The following is a 20,256-nucleotide window of genomic DNA, read 5'->3' on the forward strand; positions in this document are numbered from 1 at the left end:
AACTTTGATTGTGTACAGGGGTTTATGGTAATGAAGAAGTTGATTCCTCATAGTTTAATTTCCTGCTCTGCTTGGCTTTTGTAGTCCTGTGTATGTGTGCAACGGCAGTAAATGAGGCTCAAGAAACTGCCTTACAGATGTGAGTTTTCTCACAACTGCCGTGAGTTTTCTCACAACTGCCGTGAGTTTTCTCACAACTGCCGTGAGTTTTCTCACAACTGCCGTGAGTTTTCTCACAACTGCCGTGAGTTTTCTCACAACTGCCGTGAGTTTTCTCACAACTGCCGTGAGTTTTCTCACAACTGCCGTGAGTTTTCTCACAACTGCCGTGAGTTTTCTCACAACTGCCGTGAGTTTTCTCACAACTGCCGTGAGTTTTCTCACAACTGCCGTGAGTTTTCTCACAACTGCCGTGAGTTTTCTCACAACTGCCGTGAGTTTTCTCACAACTGCCGTGAGTTTTCTCACAACTGCCGTGAGTTTTCTCACAACTGCCGTGAGTTTTCTCACAACTGCCGTGAGTTTTCTCACAACTGCCGTGAGTTTTCTCACAACTGCCGTGAGTTTTCTCACAACTGCCGTGAGTTTTCTCACAACTGCCGTGAGTTTTCTCACAACTGCCGTGAGTTTTCTCACAACTGCCGTGAGTTTTCTCACAACTGCCGTGAGTTTTCTCACAACTGCCGTGAGTTTTCTCACAACTGCCGTGAGTTTTCTCACAACTGCCGTGAGTTTTCTCACAACTGCCGTGAGTTTTCTCACAACTGCCGTGAGTTTTCTCACAACTGCCGTGAGTTTTCTCACAACTGCCGTGAGTTTTCATGTCCTTAGTGTTTGGTGCTGGTTTTCAGTATCAGTGGGATGTGATACCATCTATGGGAAGTTCTGTATGCCTAAATTTACTGCTTTTGAAGCCACTTCATGTGGGAGTAGTAAATCTCATTTTCAGGTTTCATAGTTGGCAAAGAAAGTGCAGCTGCTAACGGTCTCTGCTCTCTATTAGGAATGTGACATGGAACCCAGAGTTGGAGAGATACCACCTTTCTGAACTAGCCTTGTTTCTCTGCCTAGTTTCTTGAGAGAAGTATTTTCCTATGTTTTCATGAATTGCTCAATAACTTTGCTGTTACTGCATGTGTCCTCTGTTGTGTCATAAGTGTAGTGGTTCTGATCTTGGAGAATACTCTCTGATCAACATCAAGAAGCTGGTACTTTTACAGCGGTGGTTTATTCCTGAGACTCTTGGTATATGAGATAGGATAAAATTTGTGGATCCTGTTAGTGGTTTGAGTCTAGCTCTGCATCATCATCAAGACCACGAATTTATCTTTGTATCTAAGGCTTCACCACGGGAACAGTTTTTTCTATAAATTTTATTTAAGTACACCTAGTAGAATGAAAATTGTACTCTTACACTCATTTTTCGTTGTCCCAACATAAGTTCTTGTTTTTTAACAAGTACATTTTAACTACATTATGCCTTATGACATTCCTCTAATAATCTGACAATAACCAGTGTTGCAATTGGTTGACTTGGATGAAACTTGTTTGGTTTGTGTTTTTTTTTTTTTCTGAAGCATGTCGTGTTTAACATATACATCTTTTCTTTTACTTTTTTATTAAGTTTATTTGTAATCTCTGTGAAAGGATGACTTGATCAGCAATTTGGGACACCTGCATGATTTTTTTTTATTCAAAATAGTCTTAATAAAAGATTTTTTGGGTAGAATTATAATACACGTATTGAAGTTACTGTTTGTTATGTCCAGGATTATACTGGACTGTCTGAAATGGTTAGTTAACTTCTTACTATCTGTAAGGCCTAAGAAGTTTAAATTTTTTGCAGTACAACAATAACATCTATTTTTCAGATTGACGCATGAGAGTTTAACATGAATATATTTGCCAGATAGGAATGCCATATCTGATTTTTGGAGTCTGTGCTGTTTCAGCAAGTTCTGTTCGTAATGTGAAGTAGCACAGAGATTTCAGAGGTATTCTGCGTGTGTGCTTTGCCCAGTCTATCCTCACTAACTGCCTTGAGGGTCCTATGTTTAGACCTCTTTTATGCTTATCCCCTTCAAGTTTCAACCAACTCTTGCCGTAGCAGGATTTAAAGACTACATACCTGACTAAAGTCCTGCTGTGCTTAGTGTTGTATGTTTTGCTTCATTACAGATAAGAAACTGAGGTAAAGCAATGTTAATTACCTGAAAGCAAATAGGAAGTCTGTAGTTAAAAACTGGGGTCAAATGCATGTTTCTGTAGTTACTGCAACATTAGTCTGAGTTTCTGTAGCTGAGTAACTCCTAATAAAACATGTTTATAAGACAGGAGCAAGGTTAGTAATTCCCTGTGAAACTCTTTCAGTTTCTCTGCAATGATGCATTGACTGGAAGTATATGTGTGAAAATCTTTCATTCCTTCAGATCTGGTAGATCTCAGTCATTTTGGGTTTTTTATACTATTTTTACTGATACTTGCATTTTTAAGCAAATAACTGAATTTACACAAAGATGTAGGAGATGAAGTCCCAGAAAGCCAACATCCCATTTCTAGATTTGGGTAATAAGACATTGAATAAGTTAATACTTGTCATCTTACCAAATCTTTGAAAGCCAGACTAATTTTTATTGAAAGACAAAAAAGCTACTGAAAGTGACTTGATCAGCCAGAGGGGTTTTGCATTACTTTTTATGAAGCTGCCTTGCCTGTTTTAGTATGCTTTCTGTGTTGCTTATGACAGTACCATAAGGCAATTTTCTAGTTTACCCACAGTGACAAGTGTATTTTTATTAATGAGATTTATAGTTATGTAAGTCTTCTCACTTCTGTCTTGTTTTTGTCATAGAATCATAGAATTATTAAGATTGGAAAAGACCTTTAAGATCATCAAGTACAACTGTCAACCCAACACTACCATGTCCACTAAACCATGTCCCGAAGTGCCATGTCTACATGTTTCTTGAACACCTTCCAGTGATGGTGACTCCACCACCTCCCTGAGGAGCCTGTCCCAATGCTTGACCACCCTCTCAGCAAAGAAATTCTTCCTAATATCTAGCCTAAATCTCCCCTGGCACAACTTGAGGCCGTTTCCTCTCGTCCTATGGCTAGTTGTTTGGGAGAAGAGACCAACACCCACCTCAACACAACCTCCCTTCAGGTAGCTGTAGAGTGTGATAAGGTCTCCCCTCAGCCTCCTCTTCTCCAGACTGAACAACCCCAGTTCCCTCAGCTGATCCTCATAAGACTTGTTCTCCTGTATTCAGAGATTGCTGGCAAATGTCTGCTGTAGTGGAAAGTTCCTGCTATAGGAAGTGCTGCTATAAGAACACCCATAAATCATCCAGTTCTTTGGCAGTGTCTTTGCCACATAAGGTGGCCCTGATAAATTGCGTAAGTTCATGAATGGCAGTGCACATAATTCCATAGTAGGTGATGTTTGTTCTAGCCCATGCTAGGCATGATGAGCCTCGAACGAAACCTTGTCTGTCATGAAAGTTAACTGTCTTCACTTACTCTGAGACTTCTTACAACAGAGATGATACAGAAGATGTCTGTAGTTGCACTGAGTGAATCTGAGGCCAAGGCAGCTTTAATCAGTCCTGTCTTAGCATATGATTTGACTTCTCTGGGTGCTTTTAATTGTGTATGTGTGTAGCATTTTCCTGTCAGCAGCCAGACACGTATGTGGTGTACAATTAATCTGTGCATCTGTACTAAATCCAACACGCCCTGTAGGCACTGAATCATAGTCCTTGTACAGCTCTGTAGGCACTGAATCATAGTCCTTGAACAGTTGAGTACTACAGCACCACGTGATAGATCCAGTTTCTTCCTAGAAGGCATGCGTCTATGGTGCATGTGCACGCACTTTTCGTTTATACCTCTTGCCAAGCTGGAGCTTGCTTCTGGGCTTCTGTTCCACAATTCGTGTAACTTTTGCGGATACCATGTTTCTGAAGAGCTGAGAAGTTTGTCTTTCATTTTGTTGAGCATAAACCTCCTATGTGGCACGGCCTGTGCTCTGGTTCCACAATGTGGTAAGGGCCCTGTGGGTTTCTCATGAAGGAACAGCCTAAAGCATGCTCCACCTGTAGAGCAACTCTCTCATCACATGGTTTGAAAGTACTGTGCAGATGGAGTCCCTGATCTAAATTTGGAGATTGCAGAAGCCAGGCACCTTAATTTCAAGTCTAGTTACACCTATTAATACCACTTATACCTGTTGTTCTATTACGCTTGAAGTTCATGATCCTAGGACTGTATCTCAGTGCTGGCAGGTATGTGCAGTGCTTGTCATGATACTCTTGTTGCATGTGCTTGCATCCACATGCAGACTTAATGGTAAGTGGATGAAGGGAAGCTGCTATGTATGCATGTCTCTTGTCGGAGTTTTACCTATGTACAGCAACTTTGTGTCTACCGGAATTATGCTGGGCATGACTTGCATTGTGAATTCTATGTTACCGTGTGAATTTTATTTAATGCAGTGCCTTTTATTTTGTATGTTTTGCTTAATCTCTTCATGAAAAACTGTACTTGGGAATCTGTTAGTCTTCAAAGGAGTAGACTTTGAAGCCTTACAGTAGTAAAAAAGCTTTCTGGCCTTACAGTAGTAAAAAAGGCTTTGCAGTGTGACCCATCTCTAAATAAAAGTAGGTTTCTCTTCTACTTGACTGCTGTTCTGGGGTAAAGCTTCATTTGAACAGGATGAACTGACTCCCTTGTTGCAGTCTCTAGAATGTATATGTGACTGTTTGAATGTTGGTGTTCGTTACTTCACTTCAGCAGAAAAATGTAAGACTTGTTCTTCCTTTGTTAGTCCAAATGCAAGGAAATATAGAAAAATTGTTGCACTCCTGTTTTGACTGAGGTTGTAACATGCACGTTAAATGTAGGAAAAATGCTGTCTGGAGATAGTGGCATCTGCAAGTACACTTTGAACAAAGATATTGTGCTTTCTTAATACAGACATAAATAGGAGGATGTGGGAGTGTAAGAACGGCTTAAAGTTCATCAGGTTTCCTGCGCAGAAATAAGAGTCCGGTTGCCTTTAATGTCTCTCTAGTGAGAAGCGGATGTAAAAGCTGAGATAGTCTGTAGACAACCTTCTGAGAGTGAGACTTCTTACTCAAGGTCTCAAACGTAAGCTCTGCAGTAACTTCTTTGCTAAAGTAAATACGGGATCCAAAAAGGATTATTCAGACTGTTTAAGCTAAGAGCTTAAACTATTTACACATCAGATAGAGAAAGTTAGGTACTGTAAACATGGCTAAGAGCTGGAAGTAATACCTGCCTCTCTGTGGGCTAGATAGCAAGCTTGTCTCAATCCAGCTGATTAGGACACAGAAAGAAAAGGATATCAGAGAATAATAGGCTAGTTTGGGTTGGAAGGGACCTTTAAAGGTCATCTGGTCCAATCCTCCTGCAGTGAGCAGGGACATATTCAACTAAATCAGACTGCTTAGAGCCCTGTGCAACCTAACCTTGAGTGTTTCCAGGGATGGGGCATCTACCATATCTCTGGGCAACCTGTTCCAGTGTTGGCCTTGTTGAACCTCATGAGGTTCACATGGGCCCACTCCTCAAGCTTGTCCAGGTCCCTCTGGATGGCATCCCATCCCTCAGACATATCAACTGCACCACTCAGCTCGGTGTCATCTGCAAACTTGCTGAGGGTGCACTCAATCCCACTATGTCACTGATGAAGATATTAAAGAGTACCGCTCCCATTACAGACCCCTGAGGGACACCACTTGTCACCAGTCTCCATCTGGACATTGAGCCATTGACCCCTACCCTCTGGATGTGACCATCCAACCAATTGCTCATCCACCCAACAGACCACCCATCAAATCCATCTCTCTCCAATATAGAGGGAAGGATGTTGTGGGGGACTGTGCCAAAGGCCATACAGAACTCCACATAGATGACATTGGTAGCTCTTCCCTTGTCCACTGATGTGGTCACTCCATCACAGAAGGCCACTGTCAGGCAGGACTTGCCCTTAGTGAAGCCATGCTGACGCTCTTGAATCACCGCCCTGTCCTCCATGTCCCTTAGCAAGGCTTCTAAGAGGATCTGTTCCATGATCTTCCCAAGCACAGAGGTGAGGCTGACGGTTTGGTAGTTCCCAGGGTCCTCCTTGCTACCCTTTTTTAAAAATGGGTGCAATGTTTCCCTTTTCCCAGTCTCCAGGGACTTCACCTGACTGCCAGGGCTTTTCAGATAAGATGGAGAGTGTCTTGGTGACTATATCAGCCAGTTCCCTCAGGACTCTGGGATGCATCTTGTTAGGTCCCTTAAACTTGTGCATGATCACTGCAGCCCAGGCTGCCTTCAATCTTGACATCACCAGTTAGCTCACTTGCGTTGGTGAACAGCAGGTCCAGTATGGCAGGTCCAGTATGGCATCCCCTCTGGTAGGGCTGTCTATTACCTGGCTTAAGAAGTTATCCTCAGTGCATTCCAGGAGTGTCCTGCATTGCCTACAGCTCACCGTGCTCCTTTTCCAGCAGATGTTGGAGTGGTTGAAGTCCCCCAGCAGGACAAGAGCCTGCAAGTGTAATGCCTCCTGTAGCCGGAGTAAGAAGGCTTTGTCAATAGACTTCCCTTGATCAGGCAACCTGTAGTAGACACCAACCACAAAGTTGCCTTTGTTGTCTTGGTCTCTGATTCTTACCCATAAGCTTTCAACCTGCTCATGGCTATTTTTCAGAGACAGCTCTTCTCACTCTATCCATTTCTTGACATAGTGCCTCCACCCTTCCTTCCTCGCCTGTCCTTTCTGAACCACCTGTAGCCATCGATAGCCACACTCCAGTCATGGAATTCATCCCATAAGGTTTCAGTAATGGCAACCAGGTTGTAGCTTTCTCACAGCACAGTGGCTTCCATCTCCACCTGTTTCTTGACCATGCTGTGTGCATTGGTGTAGAGGCACTTCAGCTGGGCTGTCGGTTGTGTTACGCTTTTAGAAGAATTCCCCTTAGTTCCTTTGAGGTCTTTCACTGGTGTTTCCCTGTTGGCTTCTATTACCTCAGGGGCACCTGGCTTATCTCTTTAAGACTTTGTGTGCTGCAGTGTAGCCAGCATGCCTCAGAGCAACAGGCTGAGGGCCCTTGCTAACACCCCGTCCCTCTAACCTTGGCATGTAATCCCACAGTTTGTCTTGGGCAAGCCTGATATTATCCCTCTCCGCCTTCAAGTCTAGTTTAAAGCCCTGTCAGTAAGCCCCACTAGCTTGACCAACTAGCCAGATCCAGGGCTTCATAGCATCTCTTCTTCCTCCACCCCCCTTCAGAGTTTTTCAAGGGAAGACTCTTTTGCATAATAACCTACTGATGGTAGCATAAAGGGAACTTAACTCTAATCTCTATTTGAGGAGTCTTGAATTCAGCATCTTCTTGTGATCCAGACTGAAGGTGGGACACTTTGTGAACAAGAGCTTAAGGGGTGGAGCCAAGAAGGACTAAGAATGGCAGAACCTGGTGAGGAGGAATTTTTATGGGATGGGAAGGTCCTTGGGTTTAGTCTTTGACGGTAGATCTTTGTTCAGTGAAAACTTTAAACTCTTCTTGGCGTTGGCAGATATGCAACTTCTATCCTCTCGTTGCGAGCCTTAACGTATTGAGGAGTTCATATAGATTGCTCATACCTTTAACTGTTAAAGTAGGCTCTTTGATAGCAGTCCTACTGGTCTGCTGGTTCTCGTCACACACAGACCTTCTTCTATTGTGCCTCTGTAGAGCAGAAAAACTAGGACTGGCCCAATGTTCATTCCATGCATTAATTCCTGGTTTCTGCAATGTAATTCAGTCCCTTGGTCAGGTGTTATGTATCCAAGGATCAGACATATATTAACTGAGATCTAGTGTCAAAAGATATGTGGCATCTGGACTTCAGAATAAAGAAATTTTCCAAATTGTGTCTGTTTTTCTATATGGCTAAAAGTTTGTAAGTCGACGTATACACTTCAGTAACTTGCACCTGACATCTGATTGCCAGAATTATATCAGAGCTTTTGCAAGGATTGTGCATTTCGGATCAACTTTTTATAAGTTAAGTGATCTAAACTTAATTGTCATCTGCCTTTGTACTATATCAAGAGCATCATTGCACCAGTAGTAGGAAAAGATTATTCCTACTTCAGCGTGCATGTAACTGTGCGTACCTGCCCTTTTCACCCTGTTGTGGAAACCTGTTCCATAACTAATCTGGAGACGATGTCATCTTTGTCCCGCCTCTTCATCTCAGAGTTGAGTCACTGAGGACTTGAGTTGCTCTCTAAAAAGTAGCTGTATTTTAAAGGGGAATTGAAGAAAATATTGGTTATGTGGTTTTTTTTTCCAAGTCCTGCCTCAAATATATTCTGACTGACCATAGTTAAACAGTCCATCTTACATTAGAGTACTCAGATGATTGCTATCATTACAGTTATGCTTCCACATTTGTCTTGGATATGCTAGTTGTATGGCTAAATGGAGTAGGTATTTAGCAGTTCCATTTTTTTGTGAGACAAGAGCTACGTTCTTCTTACAGCTGCATTTATGGTAGATACAAGCATAGGTTCCAGAGCTCTGAGAAGTTGGGTGAATGAGGGTTTGAAGGTAAGAAATGGTCTGCTAGTAATCAGAACTTCTGAAATGTGAGCAAACTCTCCTGGATCTGGAGCACACACTATTTTTCATTGTAACTAATTAATAATTTTTAAAAAGCTGATAAGGCTAATCTTCTAAGATTCAGACCCTCTGTAATACTGTTTTGAAAACCTGTGTTTTTAAGGAGAGTTGTTAAACCACACAGCCCTACTGAGCTTGTAATATTAAAGTCCAGTGTTTGAAAGCTGAGACATGACACTGATAGGAGAAGTAGTGTTCACAGTTGGAAATCCTTTCTATGACTTTAGAGTCACTAATGGAGGAAGAGCTGGTCAGTGTTCTGTTTGGTAAATTACACTTCAGTTAATTCCTTGTGTTGGACTGGTAATACTTCAAACCTGTGCCAAATGTTTGCTGTGGGGACAAGGGAAGGTTATGTGTGAGTCTTTTCCACCTCTGTCTTTGCAAATCCGAATTAACTGGACAATCTTCACTTTACGCACAAAATTATCTTGTAGTACATGAGTATGTTTTGATGCTTTCAGGCTCAAACCTGTAAGGAAGGTCGTATTGAAGTCCAGTAACTCATGTTGTTCCAGTTAATGAAGAAAAGTAGTCATTTGATGTTGAACGGGGTCAGGATATCTCTTGAGTGTTACATGGAAGCAGAGCTGCGCAACCTTCTGGAAGCAAATAGCTTTAACTTTGTGATGTGTTGCAGCATTGTCGTTATTAACTGTATGATGTACAGTTGAAGCTCAAACTATTGAGTTTTAGTATCATTAGTTTGATCATAAATGCTCAGTTTCATTGCTGTCCTGAAAATGAAGGAATGAGAGCTTAGTTTTTCAGCTGTGTAGAAGTAAAATACTGGGGATATTGTATTAGTTCTCTGACCACCAATTCCTCAAATCACAGGAGAATTTCCATTCTCAATCGAAAATTAAAGTTTTGGCAATATATGTTGGTGAGGGAAAGAAAGTAGTCCATATCATTCTAGTGAGGGATAAAATTCTCAAACAAGGTTTGTTTGCCATGGAGCTATCTTTCTGAATTCTAGTATTTATAGGTTTTCCTATTTTTGTAGGACACTGGATGTGTTCTCTGCCTCCCTTTTCGTAGCTGCCTAACTATGAAGAGTAGTCTGTCAGAAGCTCTGCAGGGATTATTTTGACTGCTCAATTTGTGTGCTGGCTTATGTCTGGCAACAGAGTTCTTCATAAACTACCGTAAGCCTTCTGACACTTGGTTATCTTTATGGATCTTTATGATGATTTTTTTTACTTCTTTTGTATACTCTACTTTTCAGATATATCTTAACCTGTTGATGGACTGTTGTCACTAGCAGTCTGTTGCGATCTGTTTTGGGGAGGATACATCACCTTAAATCCCCATTGCTCTTCTGTGCTTCCTATGTTTTGGGCCAAGCAAAGTCAAGCACAGGCAAAGGTGATGTGTGTAACATGATTTTAAATGGGGTTCATATCTATACAACAGTGTTGGGTATACAGGCTACGTGGGATTGTTCCTAAAAGTACTTTAGGTGAAGCTTTTGAGTTGAAATAACCTGCATGTTAAGTTGTGAAGTTTACATTTCTCTGGGCTTTTGAAGATGCTGTGTAAGTTACCAGTCACAGAGGAAATAAAATGGCATCTTGGGCCACCCCAGATGGTCACCTTGGGAGGCAAGTGTCTGACTGGAGCACAGCAGAAGACAGAGTGCGGAATATTGGGTCAGCAGTCGAGGGTTTGTGTGGAATTTCAGCAAATGCTTTGGCCTCCATTTCCCTCTGCATCTCAGCCCTGAGACATCTCTGTTACCTGCCTGTGAAGACTCACCGCCAGCTCTGACGCAGGGCTTACCTGGGCTGCGCCTGCCGGTCTTGCTTTAGCAATGGCAAAGGCTGAAAAATTATCTGAGGTAACTTTAAGCCCCTACCTAGAAACTGCTATATCTGGCAGTAACTGCCTGTTTTGCCACAGTGTTTCAGCAAACTGTCTTGCATGGGCTGTGCTGAATCTCTCGGTAAAACCTATTAATCTCCGTGTTACTGGCTTTACCACTCTCTCCTGAGAACGTAGCCATTAATAAATCTCAGAAGTGTTCTTCCTTGTAGCTCAAATGAGTGCAAAACTTGGAGGCTTGGGAAGCAGTGGCTGAGGTTCTGCCTGTTGAAACATGTATGCCAGAGGAAAATGAACACTGTGCGATTCACAGAAGACTCTTTGCTTCTTTATGGTAATAGCTTTGTTGAGCATGAATTTTGTATGGAGAACAAGATTTAATCAGGTGCTGTACTTCAGAGTTTAATTCCACCTTCCCCTTAAGTGAGAAAACTAATGAAGTAAGGGATGGTTGCTTAAATGAATAGGTGAAGTCTCCCTAATTTACCAGCAACAAGTAGGTTTATTGTCTGCTTCCTTCTTTTGAACTCATCATCCGTACAAAGCTATGCCAACATGGTGTGTGGAGGGCAAGCAAAGATATCTTCTGAGAATGAGCCTACTCTGTTGTTGTTTACCTGCTATTCTCATTAGCCTGTCAAAGAAACAGTGTTAATTTACTCCACAAAGGTCTATTGAAGTAAAGAAAATTAATTTTTGAACAAATATTGACTGAAAACTAAGGTGGCAGCTTAGTTTCTCAGCTGTGTTATTTATACAGTAGGTTATGTTTTGGGGATCTGTTACTTAAAAAGAAAGCTCTCTTGACAGGTTTTATCAGCTGAACCCGATTATACATTGTGTATAAGGAATTGTTTTCCTTGAAAGCTGGGGAGATCTTCCAAAGGGCCTGTGTGCCTGCAGGTTTCGGTGCGTGCTCTCGCTTCAGCACCCCTGTCCTTTCCACGTACGGTGCTGCCAGTCGCTCCTGGCCAGCGCAGCCTCTTGCCTCTCCAGTTCCTTCCTTTGCCCAGCACTGACAGATTCCATAGTTCCTCTATGTGTGGATGTTTCCCTGATCCCTCCAGTCCACTATTGCTGTTCTGCCAGATTGACTTTTCCCATCCAGGATTGCTGCGCAGCTGTCGCTGCCAGCGCTTGCTTCCCGTTCTGGCTTGAAGGCCAGTCCGTGGGAGCGGGTTGTCAGGGCGGAACTACAGCGCGGGAGGTGCTGAGCAGCCAGGAGAAGGGGCGATGCAGAGCAGCGAGGGACTGGAGGGGCAGAAGAGTCTCCATGCAGACTTAGGTACTGTTTTCACTAAAACAAAATCCTGCATGCTGCTTCAGTTATGAGGAAGTTTAAACATTTGAATTTGGCAACACGATGATACGTGCGTTGGTTCAGTGGAGGGGTAACACAAGTTTTCTGTTTAATGAAATGATCAGTTATGCTTGGGGAAAGAAAAAAAAAAATCCATTCTCTGATACTGAATAGGAAGCTTTTCATCCTGTAGTGTGGCAGGGTAGAAGGAAGTATTTTTGTTGAGCGTGTTGAAGGAAATGGCACATGTTGCAATTGCATAAATGGTCACTCAGCCAGCAGAACTTTCAAATCCAGTTACCAGGCTGTAGACAGTGACAGTGCCGCTCTGCTCAGCGACTTAGCAAGCAGCATGTGAGTACAAGACCTCTTGGCTTCCATTCAGAAGGCTTTAACTGAATTGTCAACTTTATACAGTTGCTTGGCAAGAGGAATGAAAGGGACTGAAATGGGGTAGTGGAGCAATTGTTAAAACAAAGCCTGTGCTTTAACAAAGTGAATAAGGTGTCTTCAATGTTTTTTAGATTTACCTTTCTGCAAGAGAGAGGTATAGTGCTTCATACAACATTTGCAGGAAAAAAACCCACATTAATCTGCCAGGCATCTGCTTATCTTAGCCTTGACACAAATTGGCAAAAGTTATCATTGACTGTCATTACTCTCTTTTTGTTTTTACTTTTGAACTCTCTGTTGCAACTCTTTGCTTCTATGTAGCTGTGAGTAGGCTCCCTTGATTCTATTTGTCAATTAAATTTCATGTAGTAACTCTGATTCCTTGCTTTCTCCTCTTCTCCTAGCTGTGCTGTTGACTTTGCAAGTTTTTCTTTTGTGGGGAGGAGGGAATGAGTAGTATTTTTCAATGATGGTTTTCACTGTGACTAAAATAATTCCCCACTCTCTATACTGCATAGTTCTTCCCCTTCTCTCCACCCTTCTCAATCTGGGACAACTCAGTAACACTGTGGCCTTTGTGATTAGAAATTTCACTGCAAAGCAGCATATTTTTTCATTAAATGCTTGTTAATCAGAATTGTCTGATGTAAGAGGAGCGGCTGATAGCTGATTAAATAAAACTAATTCTGAGTATTTCATGCCTCTTCAGCTGGATCTGTAATGCCATGACAGGGAGTTTATATTTCTAAAAAAAAATTATGCCAAAAACAGATGCATAGCAGAATGTGTTTGGCTTTGCTGCAGAAGCAGGAAGAGAATTGTAGTACAAAATGGGAAGATCACTCTTTAAAAGAAACCTTGGGATGTGACATATTGACAGGGCAGATTCTGGTACCAGGAACAATACCTGAAGTAGGAGCAACAGTGGTTTTACTGGAGACAGATTAAGTGATGACACACAAGGATTTAAATTAGCTGAAATCCCTGAAACAGAAGCAGCCTACAAAACCCCAAATGGAAAAGGCTTATGAACCTTTCACCACAACAGAAAGATGCCAGTTAAGCATCAGTTACTCTACTACAAAAGGTGGACTCCAAATGAAGTTAAAGACCCTTGGAATGCTTGTAGTAGGTCTCAGTGCCCCATTTCCATAGGAAATGCTGTTCTGTCTGACCATACAAATACTAATCTTCTAAACTAGAAACTTAGTTTTGAAGCAGGAAATCTAAGTAATCCTCGAGTAAGTTCATAAAGGTGAAAACTGCCATTGGCTGAATTTGTGTTTAACTGATGAAAACTGTAGCAATGAAGCATTTTTCCCTGTACGCAATATATATAATACTGCAAAAAAACCCAGAACTACTTTTTTCTGCTGCAACTCTGTGTAACTTGGCTCAGTAATGCAGAGATGTAACACTCTTGTGTGTGTGCTGTAACTATGTGTAACTTCAGTCAGTAATGCGGAGATGCAGTGCGCTATTTCTGATGCTTGTGATCATGGATGCCTGATTGCTTTACTGACTCACAGAAGAGTTTGTAAGGATGCCTCTCTGTTTGCTTGTAATGTCACTTCCGTACAATCACAAGTTTTTGAAATCGGCGTGTTTTATTTGTATTCCTAAAGAATTATGTAGGTTGCTTGGCACTGCAGGTTTAACTTTGATTTACCCCTGGCACTGGCTTATGTAACTGAAGTACCATGTATTCTTTATGTTTAATGGGATTCTTCTATTTATGCAGATTCTGAAGACGAGCCGCTGCATCGATACTTTGAGGAAGGGAATTCTCTGTTAAGACTGCAAGAAGATACCACCAACTGGTAAACACTTCCTTAGGTGTTTTTGCTTGTAGAATGTTTCTTTGTTTTCCATTATCTTTTAGACCAAGGAGCATAAAATATTTTGATTTATTGAAAGCAAGAAGTAGTTAATGTGATTTGTTTGTTTGTTATTAACTGCAGCTTACCAGAGAAAAGGTTCAGTAGCAGTGGATGACATGGGTATTTAAATCAGAATACAACGTGATTAAATTCCTGCTCTTGCAGTAGGGGAAAAAAAAGACTAACCTTTTTTCTGTAGTGGGATGTTAAGCATTGTCTGTTTGCCTTTTCCACTGAGACTAATACGATGTATCTGTACCTCATACTATATAAAGACTATTTGAAGTGTGGTAGTCAAACATTGAACCTTCAAATCTGATGCTTCAGAGCCTGGGGGGAGGGGGGCGGGGGAACAAAGTCTAGTTTAGAAGTTGAACATGGCTAGGCATGCTAATTTGAGTGTCCAGGTATTTTGGAAGATGCTGTTAATGTGCATCTATGGGTGTTTGTCAAGGCATAATTTTCAGTGAAAATAATAGTTGATAAAACTAAGGACATACCGTAATTCGCTGTCATTTAAAATCATCTGTAGGTTCAGAATGGTAAAAGGATCAGTGAAGAGCTGTGACCACTTAGTAGCAGTATCCCATAAGTGAAGATATTACAAGGCAATCACAAGGAAACATGAGAATTTACGACATCCAAATATGTCTTGGTATAGCTAAACCATAGGCACATTGATAGTAGGTGCCAGATTTGCAGCTTGCTTCTCAAATACTTAATGTTGTAAATGAAGTAGCAGTCTTCAGTATGGGGGAAGACATCCACAGAATTGTAAACTAAATATGCATTCAGTTTTCCTCTCTGATTATACCTTACCATATACCTTCTATAAAACTTGAATACTACCCTTCTGTTTACTACTACCATTTGAGCTACAGGGCTAAGTAAATTTGTGTCAGGAGGGAGTCCTTAGCCTGGAATGGGGTCATGCAGCTGAGTCCAAGGATGAACGTGGAAAGCAGCAGCATCCTAGCCAGTAAAGAAACATTAAGCTTTTAGGAGCCAAATATTTACAGGTGCTTTTTTAATCTTCACATGCCAGATAATTTGCCTAAATTTTGTAAGAAATAGAGGATAACTTTATGAAGTTGTGTTTTGTAGCTGTTGCTAATAACCAGGGCTTACAGAGAATATTAAAATACTTTGTTCTGTTACTCTGCCACTCTGCCAAACCTAGATTAATGATAGGAAAGTTTTGAAGGCTTAATGGTGGTCAATAATATGTATCTGTCAGAAATGACATAGTGAAAACAGTTTGAATTTATGTAGTCTTTTATTTTTATATAAAGATGACTTGAATAGTACCCGGCTATTTGTGAGTGAGAAGTTCAAGAGCTTTGTTGCCTGTCTCTGTAAAATAGTAGCTCCTGACACTAAAATGCATGAGACTCCTTCCCAAATGCCCAATTTGAAAATGCACGTCCTTCAGTTTATAGGAGAAAGAACCACGGTGTGTAGTCTGTCACAATTCGAGGTACCAAAGCACTGTATTACTGACACAAGGTTTGAACCACATTGTAATTATCTGATAGTAATTTTTAGGGTAATACTTTGGATCATTCTGGTCATATATGATGTGAATAAATAATGTAAGTCTGTCACTAAATTGGAGTACATAGCTTGCCCCATACAGAAAATGGAAAAGTGCTTATGCATATCAGTGAGGGGTCTTCTGACCGTTTCCCTACTTGTGTTTTCCTTCCCACCCCATCATCCCCCCATCTCTGAGAATGAAGTTTAATGGGATGGCCATGCTGAGTGAAACTGGGTAATTCTAGAAGGTAGCTCTTTGTCTGCAACTGAGGTAGAGTATTTGTCTTAATTTCCTTTGGGACCAAGAAGAGCTTTTTAGCTCAGGGGTAGTGCTGCGCAAACTTGATGTCACCGTTTCCAGCATTAACTTCGGTCTGGGAAGCCGAGAGCCTACTGAGCTCTACCACATTTTAGACCTGAACCAGGTCTCAGCTCAGGCCCCCTACTCTGGGCATGTGCTGAAAAGAGAATGTGACACGTGAAGACCGCATCCCTTGGGGCAGAGTATGTCTGGGTCTTGCATGACCGGTGCTGAGACAGAAATACTAAGCCAGCTGGACCTTGGCGTGGTGCAGACCAGCCCAAATGGTTGTATAAGACATGTGTGCCTATTTTATCCAGGTGGTGTTTATTTTGGTTATGATGTTTCAGCTGTCCATTATCACAGGCATTGAAGGACTTACAGTATTTTAGTGTTTGCCCTATTTTTCTTGTGTTAGCTTTTCTTTTTCATTATGTTAACTTTTCTTTTTCATTACATTAACTTGTATGGGATTATTTTTTCCAGAGTATCAGTCATTCAGAAAAGATCTTGATAATTATCTCCTGCTTTTGCATATAATCTCTGATAATTATTCATTCTTATTTTATAGCTTTATCTCTCATATGCAGCTTGAACATGTCTGCATGCTTGAAGATTTAAATATCTTTCCATGCAGCTTAGAATTGTTCCCCTGTAACGATGATGGGGAGGTGTTTCGAGCAAACTGATGTTTTGTGGAGTCCCTGTTTCAGCACTGATACTGCAGTGTTTGTGGATTAACAGGTTTTGCATTTTGTGCTAATTTTAATAAATATGAAAACATCTTCAGTATTATGTTTGCAAAGTGGAACCAAATGCATACCTGTCATTTTCTTATTAATTTTGAGAGCTCTTTGTTGTGGCTTGTATAGATCTTAAAAGAGCAGCATGTGTCTGGCTGACACATCTCTAAATGTTCTGCTTCCTTGTGGGGAGAATCTTTAAAATCTCTTCGGTAATGATTTCAGTCTTTTAGTGCAAATCCCTTAATATGTGTTAAACTTCAAAAGAGCAGGAGGGTTTGGTTCTAGTTGTCCCCATCCCTGTGTGCCTACAGAAGGTTAGAAGTGAAGGACCTCATTCAGAAGAGATACTGTATTGAGTAGGGCCATATTGCATGTATTATTTAATGGTTGGACTTGATGATCTTAAAGGTCCTTTCCAACCTAGTGATTCTGTGATTCTGTATTATGGAATTCTGTATGGCTTTGCCTGGAGAAGTTTATAAATTCAAATGTGCTGCAAGAAATATACAGCAAGGTTCTGTTTAGTTTTGTTCAGTGCTGAATGTTTCCTTCATTAAACAAGGAAACGGATATTAAAAATGTGCAGCTTTTAAAGTGTGCTTTTAGAAGGATTTTTTTTGTTGGGGGCAACCTATGTAACCATCGTAGAAAGTGATGAAGTTACAAATGCTTCTGAGCAACTTGAAAAGCTTTCACTGCAGGGCCTACCAGATACCCGCACTAGGGTAATGTGGGAACCATTGGGGGTGAAAGAAGAATCACAGAATCACTAGGTTGGAAAGGACCTTTAAGATCATCAAGTCCAACCATTAATCCAGAACCACCATGTCCCCTAAACCATGTCCTGAAGTGCCACATCCACACGTTTTTTGAACACTTCCAGGGATGGCGACTCCACCACCTCCCTGGGCAGCCTGTTCCAATGCCTGACCACCCTCTCAGTGAAGAAATTTTTCCTAATATCCAATCTAAACCTCCCCTGGCGCAACTTGAGGCCATTTCCTCTTGTCCTATCACTAGTTACTTGGGAGAAGAGACCAACACCCTCATCGCCACAACACCCTTTCAGGTAGTTGTAGAGAGCGATAAGGTCTCCCCTCAGCCTCCTCTTCTCCAGACTAAACAACCCCAGTTCCCTCAGCCGCTCCTCATAAGACATGTGCTCCAGACCCCTCACCAGCTTCGTTGCCCTTCTCTGGACACGCTCCAGCACCTCAGCATCCTTCTTGTAGTGAGGGGCCCAAAACTGAACACAGTATTCAAGGTGCGGCCTCACCAGTGCCGAGTACAGGGGCACAATCACTTCCCTACTCCTGCTGGCCACACTATTCCTGATACAGGCCAGGACGCTGTTGGCCTTCTTGGCCACCTGGGCACACTGCCGGCTCATATTCAGCCGGCTGTCAACCAGCACCCCCAGGTCCCTTTCCGCCGGGCTGCTCTCCAGCCGCTCCTCCCCAAGCCTGTAGCATTGCATGGGGTTGTTGTGGCCAAAGTGCAGGACCCTGCACTTGGCCTTATTAAACCTCATACAGTTGGCCTCTGCCCATCGATCCAGCCTGTCCAGATCCCTCTGCAGAGCCCTCCTACCCTCCAGCAGATCAACACTCCCACTCAGCTTGGTGTCATCTGCAAACTTACTGAGGGAGCACTCAATTCCCTCATCCAGATCATCTATAAAGATATTGAACAAGACTGGTCCCAGAACCGAGCCCTGGGGAACACCACTCGTGACCGGCCGCCAGCCTCACAATGAGGCTATATACCATAAATACATGAAGAAAAATGGATGTCTTTGTGACAGCTGAAACCACTTTTACTTCCCATTTGTGCCACAAGTTAAAAACAATCTCCTTTGGTAGTGTTGCTCTAAATATATTGCTGTAGGTTTGCCTATAAATTCTATTTCTGATTCAGCAGAGCTTCTTGAATTGATTTGTCACCCATGTGAAAGCAGGTTTGTTGAAATGATTCTTAGTATATGGAAGTTAAGTACTTTTTGTGGTTTTGACACTCGCTATGAAATATTTTGGTAGAAATATTTTGGTAGAAATTCTGATCATTTTACTGGTGTTCTACCAGCATGCATTGATTTTGTATTAATGCTGGTATCTAAGGCAAGAAAGAGGAATAGCTGACAGGTTTTTTAGGCCAATCTGAGCAGTCTCCTATTTCCTTGCTGTATTTTCATTTTCGGGCTTGTTTAATGTGGTTGGCTATGATAGCATAGGAATAGATTGAGGGGCTAAAAGCTTTTGTGCAATCCTGTGTTTTTAAAGTCTAATGGTACATATTAGCAATTAATGTAAATACTCTGCCTGTGCTGATCAATGTAATGTATCTTTTCTCTCATAGTGGACCTAAGATGACTTAAAACCTTAAATGAAGGTGGTAGTAATCTGCAAATTATCAGTGACAGGGTTTTGTTTGTGTTTTACTGTAATCAAGCAGCGTTTAGTCTAGAGCTCTTTCAGAATATGCTTCCGTTCCATGCAGTAGTCCTACTGCAACAGTTAGTGGAGTTAAGTTGAAAAAGAAATGAGTTTTGAATCTGGCTGAATGGTTCATTTAGTAAACTGTGTTCTGCTTCAGATTTCACCAGTGCCGATTTGTTTATGAAGGTAAGACTGCTACTTTTCTCTACTCATTAATAATTGCTCAGGACATCATGAACTGTTTCATTCTGTTTGTCCAATGAGCCTTCAAATTGAAGACATTAGTTTAATGTTGTTTTGACTTTTTGAAAAGTCACTTTTAAACAGACCAGCAAAATATGTAAACTTTTCTCATAAGAAAGACATTTGACCTGAAAAGCTGTGCTTGTTGATTCAGGTGACTGGGTGTTAGTATTATGTTTGGGTTTTTTTTTTTCTATTGGGTTAATGTCAGATGTTGCTTATTTCACTTCCTGACTTACAGAAGGACTCTTAAATGCATGTTAAAGGAAATTTGGGGGGGGAGGGAGGGCGGTTTAACTCTAGGGATTTGGACTATATCAAATCTGGTTAATATTCAGCTTACTGCTTGGCTGCATAACTGCAATTTTATTATTTAGAGTCATAGACTATCTCAGGTTGGAAGGGGCCCATCAGGATCATGGAGTCCAACTCGCTGCTCCTTGCAGAACTACCTAAAACTAAACCATATGACTAAGAGTATCATCCAGATGCTCCTTGAACTCTGACAGGCTTGGTGCCATGACCACTTCCCTGGGGAGCCTGTTCAGTGACCGACCACGCTCGCAGTGAAGAACCTCTTCCTAATGTCCAACCTGAACTTTGAACTTCCCTGATGCAGTTTGCCTCCTTTTAGCTCATCGTGATATTAATTTTGGAAATAACTGAGCAGAAATACTGGGTAGCTGTTAAGACTCAGTATCATTAAATTACAATGCAGGAATTAAGACCTTGTTGTATGGCCACTGTTTTTTGGAGTTTTTCTCCTGACTGTTGGACAAAGCTGTTGAATACACACAATGGTCCCTAGGAGCTGGGCCCGGACATTCCCATGTTGTGTCTCTTAATGTTTGTTACTCTGTATTCTCTAGCTTTTGTGCATACTTCCATATTAAATGCTACCCAATAAACAT

General features: G+C 41.6%; 1 protein-coding gene across 1 annotated transcript in view; it reads left to right on the forward strand.

Annotated features, from left to right (window-relative positions):
• CYRIB (CYFIP related Rac1 interactor B) overlaps positions 1-20,256 on the forward strand; it is a gene marked incomplete at its 5' end in the record, with an annotated part of 84,399 nt that overhangs the window by 25,231 nt on the left and 38,912 nt on the right. Inside the window, 2 exon segments of the mRNA XM_082014814.1 lie at positions 13,946-13,981; positions 13,984-14,024. Coding sequence (XP_081870940.1) covers positions 13,946-13,981; positions 13,984-14,024 — 77 coding nt within the window.

The sequence above is a fragment of the Phaethon aethereus genome (genome assembly GCF_964289735.1).
Source record: "Phaethon aethereus genome assembly, chromosome: 2".
Taxonomy (NCBI): Eukaryota; Metazoa; Chordata; class Aves; order Phaethontiformes; family Phaethontidae; genus Phaethon; species Phaethon aethereus.